Genomic DNA, 21,801 nt, shown 5'->3' on the forward strand with positions numbered 1-21,801 from the left:
ATCTGACAAATTCTGACACAAGCCCCTAGGAATCAGTGTACTTGTTTTTACTTGACGACCTACCAAATCCTTTATATTTACAATTACTTCAGCTGCAACAAGAACTAAAGGCAAGTTATCTTTAAGTTATGAAAACAATGGATAAATCGATAAACAAAATGTGGCATTCACATCCAGTGGAATATTATTCAGCCTTAAAAGGAATGAAATTCTGATGTAAACTATGACGTGGATGAATGTTTAAGAAATGCTAAGTTTAGACAGACACAAAAGGATATTGTATGATTCCACTTACATGAAGTACCTAGAATAGTCAAATTCATAGGGACAGAAAATAGAATGGTGGTTGCCAGAGGCTGGTGCGGAGGGAGAATGGGTAGTTATTGTTTAATGGGCATGGGTTTCAGTTTGGGATGATGAAAAGTTTCTGGAGATGGATACTGGTGAATGTTGTGAAACAATGTGAATGTAATTAATGTCAACTAATTTTACACTTAAAAATAGTTGAAAAGGAAAGTTTTATATACGTATATTTTACTACAAAAGTAGTTATGAAACATGCAATAAGAATGCAGGCTTGGTGGAATCTACTTCTGATGAGAAACCAACTACGTGTCTAGGACAGTTAAGGTACAAAGAGATCTATAGAGAGGCAGCAGAGCTAGGATGGAGTCTGAATATTCCCCCAATTTACATGACAAAGAGAGTTTTCAAGATTGTTATACTGCTAGTTAAGAGCAGCAGGGACTGCAGCTTTGGACTACCCTGCTTCCAGTGGCAGGGTTGGAATAGTCTTAGGAACTTCTGGGTTGGGGGCGGGGGAGGCCACAAGGCGGGGTGGAGGGGGGGTTCTAATTAGCCATCAATGCTCTTTTTATGCTCAAATACTTGACATCAGGAGTCTTGACTGATTCTTTGTAGCCCAGACTTTCAACAAGTATCTGGCTCTTACAAGGTATTTATTACATAGCTAGTGAATGTAGATGAAAGTTTGATTTGGTTTATAAAATGGAGAATAGATAACGTCGTCTTCAGAGTGCTATACCTGGTTGGAATAGAACTATATAAAAATACAGATATAAAGGCAAGGCATTATTCTTAATACAAACAGGACAAAAAGAGGCTTGAAAAATCTCCCTGAAGGTCACAGTTTATTTGCCATGATCTGCTTTCTTGGTGAGTTAGGATAATTCTCACTGAAAACATGGAAGGCTCTGATTTACCTTTTTCTTTTAGTCATCTTGGAAAGAGAAGAGGGTGGGGTCCTTCTGCCTACCAAGTTTTTCAATTCTTACAAAGACAGAACAATGGATGAACAAAGTAATTTACTATTCAGAAGGATACAGGGTTTACTTGGAATAAAAATACACTAGAAAAATAGTTATTTGTTTGTTTTAGTGATTTTTCTAGCTCTCTAACCTTCCCCCTCGCACCTCAGTTCTGGATGGATTTGCTGTGCAGGCAGAAACCTAAGGCAAGGCATGAACGGTCTCGCAGGTCTTCCCTGGTAGATCACATTCTGCTAATCTAATCACACTTGACTATCAACTTAATAAATTTAATTATCCAAAAAATCTTATTATCCAAATTTTATATATCTGCCTCCTATAGATGAGTACCATTTTATAATTCACTGAGAACAGTCAAGAATTATATCTTGTATTTATGATTTAAGAACGAGTATTTAAAAACTATGACCTGTATTTATGTAACTATAAGGGACATTAGAAACCAAACAGATGGATATTTATAAAAACTGGTATTTCAGGAAAAGATTTAAAGAAGCTCATTCCAACTCCTTTGTATAAACTAGAGAACACACAATTACTTTAAGCAGAATTAAGTTTTTTCTTAATTGCTCTCCAGATTACATCAAAGGTAAAACATGTAGTGATCTTAAGACTTTAACCTCCTCAAATTTTCAATGGATTGCCTTTCAGAATGATTTTTCTAATTAACGTGAGAGGAACTCTAGCTAATAAAAGGCCAAACTCATAGATTCTTTTCAAGAGTTGAATGAATTTTTATGTATCAACACAGATGAATTTCAGTATTCATTCACTAAGCAGAAAGGAATAACCAATTTTTGTCATCCATGTACCATACAAATATGAAGTTAAAATAGAATTTTCATTGATGGCCCATACTGTAGATTCCATGTTATAATGAATTCCAAGATCATCAATTTCTGCATCTTTAGTAGAAAGTGTACTTTTCAGTGTTACAATGTCTTCAAAGAACCTTCGGTTTGTCTTTATCTTGCTCTTTTTGACTGCAAAGTGCAAAAGATTCCTGAACAAACTGCCTGCACATTGGGCACTGCTGAAAATACTTCACGCAGCCATCACACAGGCAGGTGTGTCTGCATGGTAAGAGCACCCAGTTCACAGTCCCATTCTGGCAAACAACACAGTCCTTGCTGTTCTCCTCCGATGGCTCAACTTCACTTTCAGAGAGTCCCACCTTTTCCAACAAACTTCTGTCTGTGTTTTTTTCTTCTGAAGAGGAATTGTTGGAGGGAGTGAAATTATTATTTGCAGACATGAAAAGTTGCTGAAAATCAAAGACATAAGTTTAAAGATTATTATAAATAACAATTACTCTTTAAAACTGGGGGTCATAAGAAGATGCTCAAAATTTATGAGCTAGCAAATCCAATTGTAAAGAATAGTTATCTTCTATAATTATTAACTGAAAAATACAATCATCTTTTCATAAATGGCCATTCTTTGAAACTCTGTAAACAAAAGAGACAGAGATAAGACTACAGAGTACGACTTACCTTAAGATCATGAAATTGACCTTGAGCCAAGAGTAAATATTGATACAATATTCTGCAGGGTAGTTTATAAGTCCTATCAGGAATATGAATCACTGACACCATGGAAATCTAAAATAAAAATTGAACACTGGTCAGTACTTAAAATCTTTACATTATTTCACATATATGTGAAAAATAATTTTCAACTGCTTCTGGACACTTTGTCTTCTGCCAAAAAAAAAATGCTTCTCAAAAATAAAAGGCTGATAAATTAGAAAACTTGCATCGATCTGATTAAATCATAATCACTACAGAGGAATCAGTTACTGACATATTTTTGGCAGTTATTTTAATTGTACTCAAATTTACAAATTTAATGTGATCACAATGGACAAAGGAATCTTTGAGAGGACTAAAAAAGGAAATGAAGGAGAGGAATTAAAGTCAGTATTAAACAGTCTTTTAAGAAGCTTGGACGTACGGGGACCAGAGAAAACACTTTTGTTTAGAGAGCTACATGCATTGACTCTAAAATTCTCATACAGAAAAATGAACACAAAAGAAGAGCTAGAAAAATACTGAAAAGAGAGAGAGCCATGAGGGCGACTAGCCCCGTCAGATAATAAAACAGACTACGAAGTCTTTAAAATTAAAACAGTATAGTACTGGCACATGAATAGACAGATGGATGAAACAGGATAAACAGTCCAGAAACAGACCTAGTTATATATAAAAATATAATAAAGGTGTCATGTCAAATCACCAGAGTTTTTTTTAATAAACAGTATTGGGACAACCGGATAGCTATGGGAAAAATATATAATTAGATGCATTCCTCATACCATACTTAAGAATAAACTCCAGACACATAAGAGATCTAAATGTAAAAAATAAAACTGTACAAGTACTAGAAGAAAATGAATAAATTCCATTTTAGTCTCAGTGTAAGGAAAGACATTAACTATGACTCAAAACCCAGAGTAAATACACTTGACTATATAAGAATTAAAAATATACATGATAAAAAGCACCATAAACAAAGTCAAAACACATGATGAACTAGAATATTCACAAGGTGTGTCACAGATTAAAGGTTAATATTCCTAATTTATGAAGAACTTTTAAAAACTGAAGAAAAATGGCCAAAATCCTATAGAAAAATGGGCAAAAGACATGGACAATTCATAAAAAGATATAAACATGAACTATGACCATATTAAAAGATGTTTAATTAAAATTAATACTGCACCACTGTTCGCTCATCAGAGTGACAAAAATTCAAAAGCTTGTCAATGAACTCTGTGTAAATACACTCTCATATATTGTTGGTGGAAACGTTTTTTTACAAAAAGGTACAATTCCAATGGCAACATCTAACAAAACAACATGCATTTACACTTCAACCATACAATTCCAACAATATTAAGATATGTATATACGGATTATTCAGCATAAGATTATTTGTTACTGCAGAATATTAGAAAGTACCTGAATGTCCAAGCACAGGAGACTGGCAGAATAACTATGGAATATGCACAGCATACACACAGTGAGGTGCTATGCAGCTATCAAAAAAAAAGGTGAAGATAATCTCTGCAAACTGGTGTGCAGTGATTTCCAGATTTTCTGAAGTGAAAAAAAGCAAAGTACAAAACAGCATACATAGCATAGAGAATGTGCTATCTTTTGTGTAAGAAAGAAGAGAAAATAAAAAACGGCGGATAAATCGGAAAACAACAATTATCTCTAAGGACTGGGGTGTGTGGGAATGGAGAGGAAGGGATACAGAAGAAAACAACATGAATATATTTCTTTGTAAGGTTTTCTGACTTTTGAGAGAATCCAAGTAATCTATGGACACAGTTTGACTACAAACCCTCAGTTTTGGCAGGAAGCACAAGGAAATGGCAGTTTGAACACCAAAATAATTAAATTCAGTCATGAGTTATAAAACACTGGGGGAAAAATTCATGAGGCCATAGAGACAACAGATAAGCAAACAAACAAATGGGAGAGACAGGAAGTCTCCTGCTTGTTGTAGAATGCCAAGAACTGACTGGAGGGAGGGCTAGAGTTGGAAAATAATTATTTTGCAACCATCACAGTAAAGATGAAATCTGGCAAGAATCATCAATGGATGTTAAATCTAGGACAAACATTTTTCTTTTAATAAAAAGCAGGATATTTACATGATCTTACAGTGCCTCCTCACAGACCAAGGGGGAGAAAAAAACAGAAGAGTGGAGAAATCAGATAACACCTTGACTAAGAGATCAAAATTAACATGACCAATTAGAGAAAAGAACATTGCATGCTTCTAGAGGTGGCACTCTGAAAACAACACATTACCCGGCCAGCTCACTGGCTGCAGCTGCATAACTTTGATCTGATCGTAAGAAAAATCAGACAAACAAAATGAGAATCTTTTAATTTACAAAAAGGGTGTGTGTGTGTGTGTGACTATATCCTTAAAAAATGCTCATATCATAAAAGACAGAGTATGGAAATGTTCCAGGCTAAAGGAAGCTAAAGATCCATGACAAATACAAAGTCTGGCTCTAGACTAGAACCTGAACTGGAGAAGAAAATTGGTTGTGAATTGGATAAAATACTGTACAATGTTAAATTTATAAAGAAGATGACTATACTGTGGTTATATAAGAAAGCATCCTTATTTTTAGGAAATACGCACTGAAGTATTTAGGGGTAAAGAAGCATCATGTATGCAACTTATTCTCAAATCATTGATTTAAAATATATATACAATCATATATATGTGTATGTATAAACATATGAGCAGGCTGGGTGTGGTGGCTCACGCCTGTCATCTCAGCCCTTTGGGAGATCACGGTGGGAGGACTGCTTGAGCTCAGGAGTTTGAGACCAGCCGGGGCAACACAGTAAGACCTTGTCTTTACAAAAAAAAAAAATTTTTTTTAATTTAGCCTGGCACAGTGGTGCATTCCTGTAATCCCAGTTGCTTAGAAGGCTGAGGCAGGATGATCACTTGAGCTCAAGAGGTTGAGGCTGCAGTGAGCCATGACTGTGCCACTACATTCCAGCCTGGTGATAGAGCAAGACCCTCTCTCTCTCAATCAATCAACACATACATACATACATACATACATAAATGAGCGAACAATAATGCAAAGGACAGAAATGTTAACAATAGGAGATCCAGGTACCGGGTATATGGGTGTTCTTTTTATTTTTTTATTTTTGCAACTTTTTGAAATTATATACAAATAAAAAGTTTTAAAACCCCACATTAGTTGCAAAAACACAATATTCTTTACAAGCTTATAAAGATTTATTAATTTAGTAATGGCATCAGAGGCTTTTAATACTAAATCAAAATGACAGGGTTAGTAGAAAATAGTAGTTACCACTTCATACTAACAATTTTGTTGGCTAGGAGCAGTGGCTCACACTTGTAATCCCAGCACTTTGGGAGGCCGAGTTGGGTGGATCACAAGGTCAGGGGTTCAAGACTAACCTGGCCAACATGGTGAAACCCCACCTCTACTAAATATACACAAATTAGCCGGGCATGGTGGTGTGTGCCTGTAATCCCAGCTACTTGGGAGGCTGAGGCAGGAGAATTGCTTGAACCCAGGAGGCAGAGGTTGCAGTGAGCTGAGATCGCGCCACTGAACACCAGCCTGGGCGAAAGAGCGAGATTCTGTCTCAAAACAAAAAAAAAAAAAAAAAAAAAAAAAAACAAAAAAACAAACCAATTTTGTCATTTGATTTAATATTAAAAGCCTCTGAAGCTATTATCATACTAGTTATATTTGTAGCTGTGGGTAAATATTTGATATGAAAAAAGTGTTCGAATATACTATTAAGTGAAAGCAGGTCACAAAATAGTATAAAATGTATCATTTTAGCCTGTTTTCTTAAAATTACATATATAAAGATTTGGAAAGATACAAATATTCACAGTTATTATTTTTGGATGATAGAATACAGATTATTATACTTCTCTCCTTTTGGCTTATCTACACTTTCTAATTTTTTTTCCTGACACAAATGTATTATCTGAATAATACAGAATAAAAGCCAATGTAATTAAGTAAAAATGAAAAAATGTTAAAGTCAAAATTTTGTAGTAACAATTCCTGCTTTCCTTTTTTTAACCTAAAACAACAAACTGGTTCCTAATTGTACTACCTAAATATAATTCTTTGCTGTTAAAATAAAAATGATATTTTAGTAATAAGTTTTTTAAAAAATATATAGTCCCTGACCCACAGATAAAATACTCAAAAAACACATATGCAAAAGAAATAGGAAATGGTCCATTTGCTTTTAAAATTATAAACAGAGAACATTAATACAAAATACACTAATAAATGTATTTGAGTGCCAATATTACCCCCAATCTGAGAAATAAGAGACAAGAGAAGCAAGGATTAACAGAAAAAAAGGAGGGAGCCCACAGACGACAATAAAAGACATTCAAAAGGACCCAGACACAGAGACATACACAAAGTACAAGAGAAGGCGGCTGTTAACCCTTGGGAGACACTCAGGCTCCCCTATGGGAATAAGCCTCCCATAATTACAGCTGGGCCACACAGCCTTCATCCAGTGTGATCAGGGACCTGATAACAAACCCTTCTCTGGCCTACAAGGCCACTGAACTGAAAACACACACACACACAAATGGTTAAAATGGCAAACTTTATGTTACATATATTTTACCACACAGATACACAATCACTCCCTGTTTGGACAGGGGGAAAAAGTTAGAAAAAAAAAAGACCCTGAGCACCTAGAGTAGACAGCACTATCAGTGAAGGGAAAAGGAATGCAAGGGGGAAGCTGGGAGGGAAAATGACTGCGATATGATCCTTTTGTGTTGAACCAAAGGAAAAACGAGAACAGAACCCAAGAAACTTAGAAGAGAGGGCACACACAGTGGGGGCAGAAGGGCTTCCTTACCCAAGCACACAGGGTCAAGAACAAAGAAGCTGGAAATAGGAGACACCAACTTAACATGTTTTATTTATCTCTAACTGAAACGGAGAGAAAGGAGGGAGGAAGCCAGAAGGCCTGTCATGCACACTAAGGTGCATGCAAGGTACAGCTAAGGTGTTTTGCTGTCAAGCCCTGTGAGGTTCATTAACACTGCCTAGTATGACTTTTTTTTTTCTTTTACTTATCAAATATTTATTGAACCCCTATTGTGTCCTAGGCACTGTACTAGGTTCTGGAAATACACTACTGCTGGTATGACTTTTGTATTTTTATTGTATATATTTAAGGTGTACAACAGGATGTTATGATATATATATACCTAGTGAAATGGTTACTATAATAATGCAAATTAATGTATGAATCATCTTACATAGTTACTTCCATTTTTTTGCATGTGGCAAGAGCACCAAAAATCCCCAAAGCAATACCATATTAACTATAGTCCTTATGCTGTACATTAGATCTCTAGACCAGTTCATTTTATATATCTGCAACTTTGTCTCTAGTGACCTACATATCCCCATTTCCTTCCCCTCTGCTCCCCATGACTTGGAAAAAAATGGAACTTCAGTTTGAAAATATTAAAAACCAAAAACCTAGATGCTTAACTGCAAACGAGTAAGGAGGGTCCAGATTTCCCAGAGTCTGCACCTTCCAAAGCTCAATGTACACTTGTAGCAGGAAGATATTCCTGCTAAAAAAAAAAAAAACACTCAAAAAACAAAAACAAACAAACAAATAAACAAAAAATGCTCAGAGCCAAGCCCTTGTTCCATATCTTACTGCCTGAATGACTGGGATTTTTCTTGACTCTGTTTCAGTCTGTAAAAGGAGAATATTTGCCTTGTCCTAAGAAACCACGTTGTTGGAAGAAAAAAATAAGTTAATGTTTGTGAACGTACTTTGCATATTACGAAGTATCACAAAACAATGTTACCATATGTTTATTAATGAATAATCTATATTAAACACTTAAAAAGTAGTCAATTGTGTGTAAGGACATTTTTACCATGATACAATTTCATTAAAAGTTTATTTCATGCCGGCCAGGCGCGGTGGCTCAAGCCTGTAATCCCAGCACTTTGGGAGGCCGAGACGGGCGCATCACGAGGTCAGGAAATCGAGACCATCCTGGCTAACACGGTGAAACCCCGTCTCTACTAAAAAAAAAAAAAAAAAAAACTAGCCCGGCGAGGTGGCGGGCGCCTGTAGTCCCAGCTACTCGGGAGGCTGAGGCAGGAGAATGGTGTAAACCCGGGAGGCGGAGCTTGCAGTGAGCTGAGATCCGGCCACAGCACTCCAGCCTGGGCGACAGAGCGAGACTCCGTCTCAAAAAAAAAAAAAAAAAAGTTTATTTCATGTCTAAGTTTCTATTATACTCGGATGATTGTCAAAGTTTCAGTCCTCTTAGATCTCTAAGATACTTTTAATTTCCTAATAGGAATCAACTACCAGACTGAAAAAATACTTAGCACATAATGAGAAAAGAAGATTACTATAATTACTGAAAATACAGGCACCAGACATATAAGATATACGTGCAGCAGGGACTTTGATGGAAACAAGGTGACTGCAAGCAGGCAAAAAAAAAAAAAAAAAAGAGTGGCTACTATCTTAAAATTGAGCACTTTAGATCATTATTATGCTTATTTATTCAGTGCTAAACATGTTCAGAATAAACATGTTTCTACACAGCAAATATGACAGAATACAGAATGATGAAATTAACTTAATTCAACCATTATATATCTTTTATTTTCCAAATAAAGTCATATTACTGTGATCCATAAGGCAAAAAATGAGTCATACTCTGAAGGTACTGTTACACATATAAAAACCAAATAGGTGTATACAACCAAATAGGTGTTAATGATGAAATTAACTTAATTCAACCATTATATATGTTTTATTTTCCAAATAAAGTCATATTACTGTGATCCATAAGGCAAAAATGAGTCATACTCTGAAGGTACTGTTACACATATAAAAACTAAATAGGTATATAGTTTGTAAGCCAAATGCACATCCTCAGAAATTAAAACAAAACTTTTTCTATTTATCAAATAATGAAGAACCACCATTCAAATCACTTAAAGGTAATGCTTCCAAATTTTTCAGTTACTTACAATATCATAAATTTCCCGGTCATCCTCATCAGCTAAGGTCAATAGCGCTACCAATGGATAGCGAGATCTGGGCACTGTGCCAAAGTCTTCAATTTTAGTATCTCTTGGTAACTGGCAATATAGTTCTTCTTTGCTATCCTTTTTAATACTTTTTGAAAATGTAAAGGCAAATTGCCACTATAACCATAAGAACAAAAATATACCAAAAATGATCAGTAAGTTAGCAACACTTTATCCATAAGAAGTCTAAGTTTCAGTGCTGATGGGTATATCAGATAAAAGGATACAAATACTGTTCCTGATAGAGATATTCACTATACAGAGCATCTTCTAATGCTTGGGGAGTGCTTATTCTGAAGCAGTAAACATGCTTCTGCAGAGCTTCATATAATTTTTGAACACTGCACCCCCAGTAGCATGTAAGGAGACTATCTTCAAGGCAATCTGTTGTCAAGGTTATGCCAGCTGTAAAATACAAAGGAGAAAGAATGAAAGTGATTTAATGTAACTTCTAATACAATCATACAGGGTGAGTAACAAAAGCTTCCTTTTCGATGCTGGCCAGGATGACGGCAGTTAAAAGAACCTGTTAAAGGGTATGCCTCCTATAAATGTCTGAGAGTCTTAGTAGCATTGATACATGACCATTTCTAATCATACTTAAGCAAAAATTTTAATTGGTAGGAACTTTGCATAGGTAATTGGAGCAGGTTGTAATTTCAAATTATAGTAGAGTACTATATTTTATTCATTTAATCCTCATTGATGAACATTTGGGTTTATTCCAGTATTTTGCTATGACAACTAATAGTGCTACAATGAATAGCCTTATACATACATCTTTTCACATTTTTGCTGGTAATACAATAATAAATAATCATTTTGTGTTTCTTGTTTTTTTCTTTTTCAACGTTGTAAAATATGCATTTTCTGTTTTTTCCTTTCCTGTCTACCTCCAGCTTTTTTAGTACTCTACAATAAAGTACTAAGGAGCTATTAAAAGTGAATAGGGAGGCAGAGGTTGCAGTGAGCCGAGATCGTGCCACTGCACTACAACCTGCGCAACAGGGCGAGACTCTGTGTCTTTAAAAAAAAAAAAAAAGAACTGAGGCATATCAGAATATCTGCACATACTATTATGAAATGATCTTCAGAATATATTAGTAAATGAAAAAAAAGCAAGGTAGAGAAAATTAAATATACATGCTACTGTTTATCTCACAAGAATGGATACCCATATATGTGTTTGTTTACATTAAAAAAGAACAGGCTGGGTGTGGTGTTTCATGCCAGTAATTCTAGCACTTTGGGAGGCCAAGATGGGTGGATCGCTTGAGCCAGGAGTTTGAGACCAGCCTGGGCCAACATGGCAAAACCATGTCTCTACAAAACACACAAAAATTAGCTGGGCATGGTGGCATGCACCTGTGGTCCTAGCTTCTTGGGAGGCTGAGGTAGGAGGATCACGGCTGCAGTAAGCCAGGATCACGCCACTACACTCCCACCTGGATGACAGAGTGAGACCCTGCTTCAAAAAAAAAAAAAAAAAAAAAAAAAAAAGAACAATGGAAGGATAAGCCTTTTAAAACTCAACTTACAGCTTACAGAACATATAAAACTACCCTGTTTACTTGCTTTGTAAAAAGAAAAAAAAGCCAGAGTTACTTAAAAGACTTGTTTATAGACTTTGTATACTTAATTAAAGTGGGAAGAGTGTCAGAGACCTTTGACAATTGGAGATTAATCAGATTTTAAAATATCTCTGAAATTAATTTTAAAAAACTACAGAATCTATAAAATTATACTCTCCATAATCTTTTACAAACTTGTCCATTACATAAACTGAGGGGAGAATATAATGACTTCCACTATCAGAAGATAGTGTCAGTACCCCATCAAAACTATTCTCCCTTTACTTTTTCCACTTTTTTTTTTTTGCAAAGAGTTTCCATTTTTATGTATTTTTTTTTTTGCCTTCTAAAACTCAGTACACACACAACATCATTTGAGATCAATAGATGAATAGCCTTAACAAAATTGGGACACAGCTGTAAACCAGAAAATTCAGAATCAAAATAAGTGAAGCACATGGGTGTGGCATCTCTCAAACTGTCCTCACCCAGACTATCTATAACAAGCAAATAAAGTGGGGTTTAAGAGACAGCCTTGCAAAAAAGTGAAAAAATAAGGACCTTAGAAAATACGCCACTAAAAAGGGAGAAACGATGGGGCGGAAAAGCCACAAACCTTCTTGAGGAAGGATCCCTGTGAGAGAAGAAGTAATAAAAACAAGGAGACCATTCATGAGGATAATAAAGCCAGGGTATTGGGAGATGAAAGTATTAGGTTGGTGGCCGGGCGCGGTGGCTCAAGCCAGTAATCCCAGCACTTTGGGAGGCCAAGACGGGCAGATCACGAGGTCAGGAGATCGAGACCATCCTGGCTAACACGGTGAAATCCCGTCTCTACAAAAAATACAAAAAATACAAAAAATACAAAAAAAAAAAAACTAGCCAGGCGAGGTGGCGGACGCCTGTAGTCCCAGCTACTCGGGAGGCTGAGGCAGGAGAATGGCGTGAACCCGGGAGGCGGAGCTTGCAGTGAGCCGAGATCGTGCCACTGCACTCCAGCCTGGGCAACAGCGCGAGACTCCGTCTCAAAAAAAAAAAAAGAAAGTGTTAGGTTGTAGGGAATGGAGGTTCACAAACGCCTCCAAACATGCCATGTACATTGTGTTTTTTTCCTAACCCTTTTGCTTTAATGTTAGCTCTTACCAGGGTGAATAAGCTAAAATATAAGGAAGCTATTTACAAAAAGATAGCAGAATTTCTGAATCAAATTAATTCAACTCAACTAATATATATTAAGTATCTAATTTACGATTTCATTAAAGACTCTATATGGCAGACATGGAAACACAAATCCAAATATATCATTACATAACAACAACAACAACAAAATCCCAACAACCCACCCCTAGGTAAACAGAACTAAATGACTAAGATTAAAATGGATTCTCTGGTTTTCTTTTTTTTTAAATTATAAATTTTAAAGTATGGCTAGGGCACAGTGGCTCACGCCTGTAATCGCAGCACTTTGGGAGGCCGAGGCGGGTGGATCATGAGGTCAAGAGATTGAGACCATCCTGGGTAACACAGTGAAATGCTGTCTCTACTAAAAATACAAAAAATTAGCCGGGCATGGTGGCATGCACCTGTAGTCCCAGCTACTCAGGAGGCTGAAGCAGGAGAATTGCTTGAACCTGGGAGGCAGTCGTTGCAGTGAGCCAAGATTGCACCACTGCACTCCAGCCTGGGCAACAGAGCGAGACTCCGTCTCAAAAACAAATAAATAAATACAAACAAAAATCTTAAATATAAATAAAAAGCACGTGTGTTCTTTTTTGTTTTTTGAGACAAGGTCTCACTCTGTTGCCCAGGCTGGAGTATAGTGGCGTTAGCTCACTGCAGCCTCAACCTCCCAGACTTAAGCAATCCCCCAGCCTAAGCCTCCTGAGTAGCTGGCACTAACAGGCATGTGCCACCATGCCCAGCTAACTTTTGTATTTTTAGTAGAGATGAGGTTTTGTCATGTTGGCCAGGCTGGTCTTGAACTCCTGGACTCGAGGATCCACCTGTCTCAGCCTCCCAGAGTACTAGGATTACAAGCATGAGCCACCACGTGCCGCCTCTGGTTTATTTTCAAGTTAAATCAGGTCTCTAGATTATTCAGTCTTCTCTGCTATATGTCAGGCAGTTTGGGTACAGTGGTGAAAAAAAGATTTTTAAACTATCTACACACCAAATGAAATAACTTTTTTAAATGTCACAAATATTGTTACAATATTATTTTAATGTTCTGTGTAGACATCTTTAATGATACCCACTTTTCCACAGTTTAAACAAATGAATTTTACTCTGCTAAGTATAATTCCTATCAAAATCCTTCTCTTTATTTCCCCATACGAGAAAGATAATAAATGATATGCATTGGTATTTTAAAAATTAAAATATTTCAGTATTCATGCTGTACGTCCGCATATTTAAAGAATTTTTCATGACTTCAGTAACACTACTGTTGGTTAGCACCTAGTGTGCAGGCATAGCTAAGAAGGCTACTTACTGGCTAACTTTTTATTTGCCTCAAACATTTGCAGGGCTGGCTCTATTTGTGACTATTTCTGCCTGAAAAGCAGATTGATGGATTTCCTCACACTTTCTGCCTCACAAGTGCCCTGTGTTTTGCTCATAATGTATCAGCTCTTCTTAGTTTTTCAGTGTAGTTTCAGACCTGTGGAACTGTACTGCAGGAAGGAAGGCCTTGCAGCCGGTAGGTGTTTCATTGTGGGTCCTGCTCAAGAGCCAGATGTGACACTGTAGCAGTTTCTAGCCTATGGCCACAGAGGTGGGAGGTTATCCAACCACCACTATTCTGTACACTTTATTTTTTATTTTATTTTTTGAGACAGAGTCTCACTCTGTCACCCAGGCTGAAGTGAAGTGGTGTGATCACGGCTTACTGCAACCTCGACCTTGTGGATTCAAGCGATCCTCCCACCTCATCCTCTTGAGTAGCTGGTAGCTGGGTGTACACTTTAATCAGTAATCAGGCATGCACAACCAACTATCTTTTAAACAAATTAGTTTTCTCTGTGTCATATCTTAAAATTTGGTTTTCCCACGTGAAAAATGTCAGAATGAACTGTTATCTATTACAGGGATGGAGTGGGGAGAGGAGTGGCCAAGATCCTAGTTTCCATCAATTCACAGGGTAATAGTATTTACAGCTAAAGAGGATGAATAAGAAATTCTGTAATTTTTGAGGCCAAGAACGGTGGGTCACGCCTGTAATCCCAGCACTTTGTAAGCCTGGGGCAGAAGGACTGCTTGAGGCCAGGAGTTTGAGACCAGCCTGGGTAACACAGCAAGACCCCATTCCCCCTCAAAAAAAATTTTTTTTTTTTAATTTAGCCAGGTATGGTCATGCACACCTGTAGTCCCAGCTACTCGGGAGGCTGAGGCAGGAGGACCACTTGAGCCCAGGGTGTTGGGGCTGCAGTGAACTATGATCAGACTACTGCATTCCAGCCTGGGTGGAAGAGCAAGATCCTGTCTCAAAAAACAAACAAACAAAAAAACCAACATATATTTTTCCTTACAAATCAAGATTTACTTAAGCCTGATGATCTATATTGACTAAGTAAACTGACTTCTGACCAGTTATTAGATTCTGAGAGTTAGAGGCAGGAAGGATGAATAGACAAGAATGGTCCATAGACGCAAGGGAGCAGGATATTGCAAAGGAAGGTCAACTCTGTAAAATACTAGAGAGAGAGCATTAACTCAGCCCTGAAAGACTCCCACTGGATTTTATGACTGCTGGGGGTCGAAAGTGCAGGGCAGAAGTCGTAGAAAGCCATTTCAGTAAAGGGATACAGGGAAAAGTCAGACTGCACTGCACTGCACTGAAGGGTAAGAAAGAAGCAGGCTAAGAGAAGGCAAATGCAAACAGCTTCTAAGAAGCTGGCTGTGAGGGGAAGAAGAGAAATACAGCAGTAGCTAGAATAGGACGAAAAGCAGAGAAAGATCTGGTTTATTTGTTTTCAAGAAACCTGAAATGTAAGCAAGTATAGAAGGGACAGGGTCTCGGTCCAGAAAAAAAGCTACAGAACTGTATCTAGAACTGCCTACTCTTTATTTCTATTGAACTGTCACAAAAGAATTTGAAAGTCCAAAAGTTCAAAACTGAATTCATTGCCTTTCTTCTGAAACTAGCTATTCTTTCTGTACTCTTCATTTTGTAAAAGGATCTGGCTATGGAGCACCCACAGGAAGAACCTGAGTCTTCTTAGACTCCTCTCTTACCTGTCCCATACTATGCTTTAGCCATAACTACTGACTGTTTCTTTAATGTATCACTCCACTTCTCACCCAAGAGGTAAACACTTATCTTTCAAGATTCTACTCAAAAAAAAAAAAAAAAAAAAAGGAGGAATGAAGAAAAAAAAATAAGACAGACCCAGCATATTCTTTTTTATGAAGGCTTTCCTGAATATGCCTCTTCACCTTAACAAATTTAACCATCTCTTTCTTTACAATTCTAATGGTTCCTATATGGTCCTGCAGACAACTTATTTTTCTAAGCAAGTACAAAAGCAAACAACTGCCATCTATTACCTACCATCTACAAAATAACATGTTGTATCAAAATAATTTATACCAAAATACCATAGTTTCAGATTAAATGACAATCATTCTGGCCACGCGCGGTGGCTTACACCTGTAAACCCAGCACTTTGGGAGGCTGAGGTGGGTGGATCATCTGAGGTCAGCAGTTTGAAACCAGCCTGGTCAACATGGTAAAACCCAGTCTCTACTAAAAAAACAAAAATTAGCCAGGCATGGTGGCACACACCTGTAATCTCAGCGACTTGGGAGGCTGAGGCAGGAGAAACGCTTGAACCTGGGAGGCGGAAGCTATAGTGAGCCGAGATTGTGCCATTGCACTCCAGCCTGGATGACAGAGTAAGACTGTCTCAAAAAAAAAAAAAAAGGCAATTGTTCTTCAAAAGGTTAGCAACCTTACATTAGCTGTATTTAGACATAACACATCATTTCTCACTTTACTACACACCAATAAAAACGGCATAGTGTCCTAACAGACTTCACTATTAACACCTGTAATACTTCATTCTGCTCCTTTGTATACACCTCTACCTCTGTTTACTAGGTGATAAATTCTTCAGGAGTAAAGTTTGTAACTTCCTAATCTTATCTTTATATCTGTCATATACAGTACAGCACCTGAAACAAAATAGTTGCCCAACAAATGTTTGTTAAAAGTCTAATGAAGGGAAAGAAATAGAGAAAGAAAATAAAAGGGCTAAAAAAAGAGGGCAAACAATGAGAAAATCTTTGGAAAATGGCCACCAACTTGTAATTGAAGCTGAAGATGGATTAGTGATCTCTAAGCCAAAAGGATTCTTGACTTGTCTCATTTGCTTTTTGAAAACTCTTGTGCTGAACTGGGTCTCTTCTGAATTTCTCAGAATTACTGGAACATCCCAACCAAACCTAAAAAAAGGTAAAAAATAAAATTATTTTAACAAATGTTGAAACTTTGTTATGTGTAAAATCTGTTGTTCTTCATTGGCTATTCCTTTTAGCATTAAGTGTCAGAAAAAGAGGTTAAATTTCTCAATTTATGTTATTTTAGAGATCCCACAGAACTGCAAAACAGTTGGCCCTCTGTATCAACCAACTGCACATCAAAAATACTTGGGGACGGGGGGAAGAATAAAAAATAACAATAAAAAATAATACAAATTCAAAAGCAATACAGTATAACCACTATTTACACAGTATTACATTTTATTAGGTATAAGTAATCTAGAGATAATTTAAAGTATACAGAAGGATGTGTGTAGGTTATATGTAAATACTATGTAATGTTATATAAGGGACTTAGGCATCCTAGAATATGGGGGTGGGGACCCTAGAATCAATCCCCCTTGGATATCAAGGACGGACTATGTATTGTTCAGCTGGCTGAATCAACATATTCTTGAAAACAAAGAGTTCTATTGTTAATACGGTTGATAACAACAAAGGAGAATGGAGATTATAGATAAATTATACTTAATATAACAGCAAACACATGAACTTACTGATTTTTTTTAAATGTGAAAAAGAAATATATACTCAAGAGGCAGACTATTGGCCGGGTGTGGTGGCTCATGCCTGTAATCCCAGCACTTTGGGAGGCCAAGGCAGGAGGATCACTTGAGGTCAGGAGTTCAAGACCAGCCTGGCCAAAACATGGTGAAACTCCATCATTAATAAAAATACAAAATTAGCTGGGCATGGTGGCGTGGACCTGTAGACCCAGCTACTTGGGAAGCTGAGGCAGGAGACTCGCTTGCACCCGGGAGGCAGAGGTTGCAGTGAGCCAAGATCGTGATACTGGACTGCAGCCTGGGCAACAGAGCAAGATTCCGTCTGTTAAAAAATAAAAATAAAAAAAACGCAGACTAATATGACTTATGGGACAACAGAACTTTTTTTTTTTTTTTTTGAGATGGAGTTTGACTCTTACTGCCTAGGCTGGAGTGCAATGGCGCGATGTTGGCTCACTACAACCTCTGTCTCCCGGATTCAAATGATTCTCCTGCCTCAGCCTCTCAAGTAACTGGGATTACAGGCGCCCATCATCAAGCCTGGCTAATTTCTGTATTTTTAGTAGAGACGGGGTTTCGCCATATTGACCAGGCTGGTCTTGAACTTCTGACCTCAGGTGATCTGCCCGCCTCAGCCTCCCAAAGTGCTGGGATTACAGGTATGAGCCACCACGCCCAGCCAGGATAATGGAACTTTCAAAACACCAACTATAGCTCTTCATTTATGTATCTTCTACTTTTAAATTTCATGTAAAAATGTAAACTCTGACAATGCACATGGAACAGAATTCAAAGGAAAATGAAAGGGGCTGAATTCGATTCCTAAAAAAATTAAAAAACAGCTAGTTTACTCAATTTACATAAAATAATCTAAAATTAATATACACCAGTTAAACTAAGAAACTTTAGTTTAAGACAGCACAGTTAGGGGCCTATTTGATGCACTCCCTTCTCTCCAAACACATATCAGTGATAGATAAAAAATAAAGAAAAACTAAAGAGACCCCACAGATACCTAAGTCTCATACGCTTTAAGAAAAAAAAGACCCTGCTGAAATGAGTAAACAAACTGTGGTATATTTAAACAAAAGAATAGAAGTATTCAGCACTGAAAAGGAACCACTTATTGCTACAACCAAATGGATAAATTTCAGAAACTCGTGCTGTGCATAAAGAAGCCTTACACAAAAGAATAAATGCTGTATGCTTCTCTAATATAAAATTCTAGATCAGGCACAACAAATTTATGGTAGAAGTAAAAATAAGAACAATGGCTGCTTCTGGAACTACAGGAGTAGGACTGACTGGGAAAGAGTGTAAGAAAATTGATGGTAATGTTCACTATCTTGACAGAGGCTTAAGTTGTATAGATGATGTGTTTGGTAACACTTGGTAAATGGTACACTTAAGATTGGCCAGGTGCGGTGGCTCACGCCTGTAATCCCAGCACTTTGGGAGGCCGAGGCGGACAGATCACAAGGTCAGGAGATCGAGACCGTCCTGGCTAACATGCTGAAACCCCACCTCTAAAATACACATACATACAAAAATTAGCCGGATGTGGTGGCGGGTGCCTGCAGTCCCAGCTACTTGGGAGGCTGAGGCAGAAGAATGGCGCGAACCTGGGAGGCAGAGCTTGCAGTGAGCTGAGATCACACGATTGCACTCCAGCCTGAGCGACAGAGTGAGACTCCATCTCAAAAAATAAATAAATAATAAGATTTGTATATCTTATATGTAAATGTTACTTCAAGAAACTATAAACAAAAACAAACACTGAACTCTAGTCAGTAATATGTAATGTTTTAGAACTTACAGGTGAAGAGTACAGCTTACTTTGAAGGGCATCATGAAAGAAGATAGACCAATATGTGGATACACAAGTGGATTAATGTGGACAGACATGTAATGGAGAAATTACAATAAAATGCTGATGGTAGAATCCAAGTGATGGGCACATGTGTGTTCACCGTATAATTCTAGTATTCTGTATGTTTGAAAATTTTTATAATAAAATGCTGGGAACAAATACCTTTATGGATCCAAAAAAAGCAAAGAAAGTAATAAGTAAGGCTATGCCATGGTTTCATGGTTCTCAGTCTGGCAGCACACAGTGGCAACAAAGCCTTCATGTATTAAGGAGACCAGCATAGGCTGTCTACTCCAGACAAGGGCCAGAGCCAGGTTTATAACTTGGAACCAGGAGCTGGATTAGGTCGATACCAATATAGGCAGAACTGTCGTTATAAGACTTGGTCCTAGGCTGGGTGCACTGGCTCCTGCCTATAATCCCAGAATTTTCGGAGGCTGAGGAGGGAGGAATGCTTGAGCCCAGGAGTTTGACACCAGCCTGGACAACAACAGTGAGATCCCATCTCTACAAAAAAAAAAAAAAAAAGAAAGAAAATTAACCAGGCATGGTGGTATACACCTGTGGTCCCAGCTACGTAAGAGGCTGAGGTGGAAGGATTGCTTGAGCCTGGGAGGTCAAGACTGCAGTAAGCAGAGATTGTGCCACTGCACTCCAGCCTGGGCCACACAGAGAGATTCTGTCTCAAAGAAAGAAAAAAGGCCAGGCACAATAGCTCACGCCTGTAATCCCAACACTTTGGGAGGCCAAGATGGGCCGATCACCTGAGGTCGGGAGTTCAAGACCAGCTTGAACAACATGGAGAAACCCCATCTCTACTAAAAATACAAAAAAAGTAGCCGGGCATGGTGGTGCATGCCTGTAATCCCAGCTACTTGGGAGGCTGAGGCAGGAGAATCGCTTGAACCCAGGAGGCAGAGGTTGCAGTGAGCCAAGATCACGCCATTGTACTCCAGCCTGGGCAACAAGAGTGAAACTCTGTCTCAAAAACAAAACAAAACAAGACAAAAAACAAAAACCTAGTCCTGGTCTGGAGGTCTAGGAATCTGGGTATAAATAACTATAAAATGTTTGTGCAATCTATCCATCTGACAAAGGTCTAATATCCAGAGTCTATAAGGAACTTAAACAAATTTACAAGAAAAAAAAAAAACCCATTAAAAAGTGGGCAAAGGACATGAACAGACACTTCTCAAAAGAAGACATTCATGCAGTCAACAAACATATGAAAAACAGCTCAACATCACTCTGATCATTAGAGAAATGCAAATCAAAACCACAATGAGATACCATTTCATGCCAGTCAGAATGACGATTATTTTTCAAAAATCCAGAAACAACAGATCCTGGCAAAGTTGTGGAGAAAAATAAACACTTTTTTTGTTTTTGTTTTTTGAGACTGAGTTTCACTCTTGTTGCCCAGGATGGAGTGCAATGGCACGATCTCAGCTCACCACAACCTCCACCTCTCAGGTTCAAGTGATTCCCCTGCCTCAGCCTCCCAAGTAGCTGGGATTCCAGGCATGCACCACCACGCCTGGCTAATTTTTTTTTTGTATTTTTAGTAGAGACTGGGTTTCTCCATGTTGGTCAGGCTGGTCTCAAACTCCCGACTTCAGGTGATCTGCCTGCCTTGGCCTCCCAAAGTGCTGGGATTACAGGCGTGAGCCACTGCACCTGGCCTAAAAGAAACACTTTTGCACTGTTGGTGGGAATATAAATTAGTTCAACTATTGTGGAAGACAGTATGGCGATTCCTCAAAGATCTAGAGGCAGAAATACCATTTGACCCAGCAATCCCATTACTGAGTATATACCCAAAGGAATATAAATCATTCTATTATAAAGATACATGCATGCATATATTTATTGCAGCACTATTCACAATAGCAAAGACATGGAATCAATCCAAATGCCCATCAGTGGTAGACTGGATAAAGAAAATATGGTACATAAACACCACGGAATACTATGCAGCCATAAAAAGGAACAAGGTCATGTCCTTTGCAGGAGAATGGATGAAGCTGGAAGTCGTTATCCTCAGCAAACTAACGCAAGAACAGAAAACCAAACATTGCATGTTCTCACTTATAAGTGGGAGCTGAACAGTGAGAACACGTGGACACATGGAGGGGAAACAACACAGACTGGGGCCCATCAGGGTGGGAGTTGGGGGAGGGAGAGCATCAAGACTAGCTAATGGATGCTGGGCTTAATATCAAGGTGACTGTTTGATCTGTGCAGCAAACCACCATGGCACACATTTACCTATGTAACAAACCTGCACACCCTGCACATGTACCCCAGAACTTAAAAGTTGAAGGAAAAAATAAAATAAAATAAAATGCTCAACTAAAAAAAATAATAATAATTGTAAAGTGGATAA

The 21,801-nt window shown here is 37.9% G+C and overlaps 1 protein-coding gene across 1 annotated transcript in view; it reads right to left on the bottom strand.

The window, feature by feature from the left end:
* Window positions 1-1,306: 1,306 nt before the first annotated feature.
* CGRRF1 (cell growth regulator with ring finger domain 1) overlaps window positions 1,307-21,801 on the bottom strand; it is a 1,085,659-nt gene continuing 1,065,164 nt past the window's right edge. The window contains exons 3-7 of the mRNA XM_050798274.1: window positions 16,804-16,943; window positions 10,158-10,335; window positions 9,871-10,018; window positions 2,783-2,890; window positions 1,307-2,553 (exon numbers count right to left, since the gene is read on the bottom strand). Coding sequence (XP_050654231.1) covers window positions 2,233-2,553; window positions 2,783-2,890; window positions 9,871-10,018; window positions 10,158-10,335; window positions 16,804-16,943 — 895 coding nt within the window. The 3' untranslated portion in view covers window positions 1,307-2,232. The remainder of the gene's footprint in view (window positions 2,554-2,782; window positions 2,891-9,870; window positions 10,019-10,157; window positions 10,336-16,803; window positions 16,944-21,801) is intronic.

The sequence above is a fragment of the Macaca thibetana genome, chromosome 7, assembly GCF_024542745.1.
Source record: "Macaca thibetana thibetana isolate TM-01 chromosome 7, ASM2454274v1, whole genome shotgun sequence".
Classification (NCBI taxonomy): Eukaryota; Metazoa; Chordata; class Mammalia; order Primates; family Cercopithecidae; genus Macaca; species Macaca thibetana.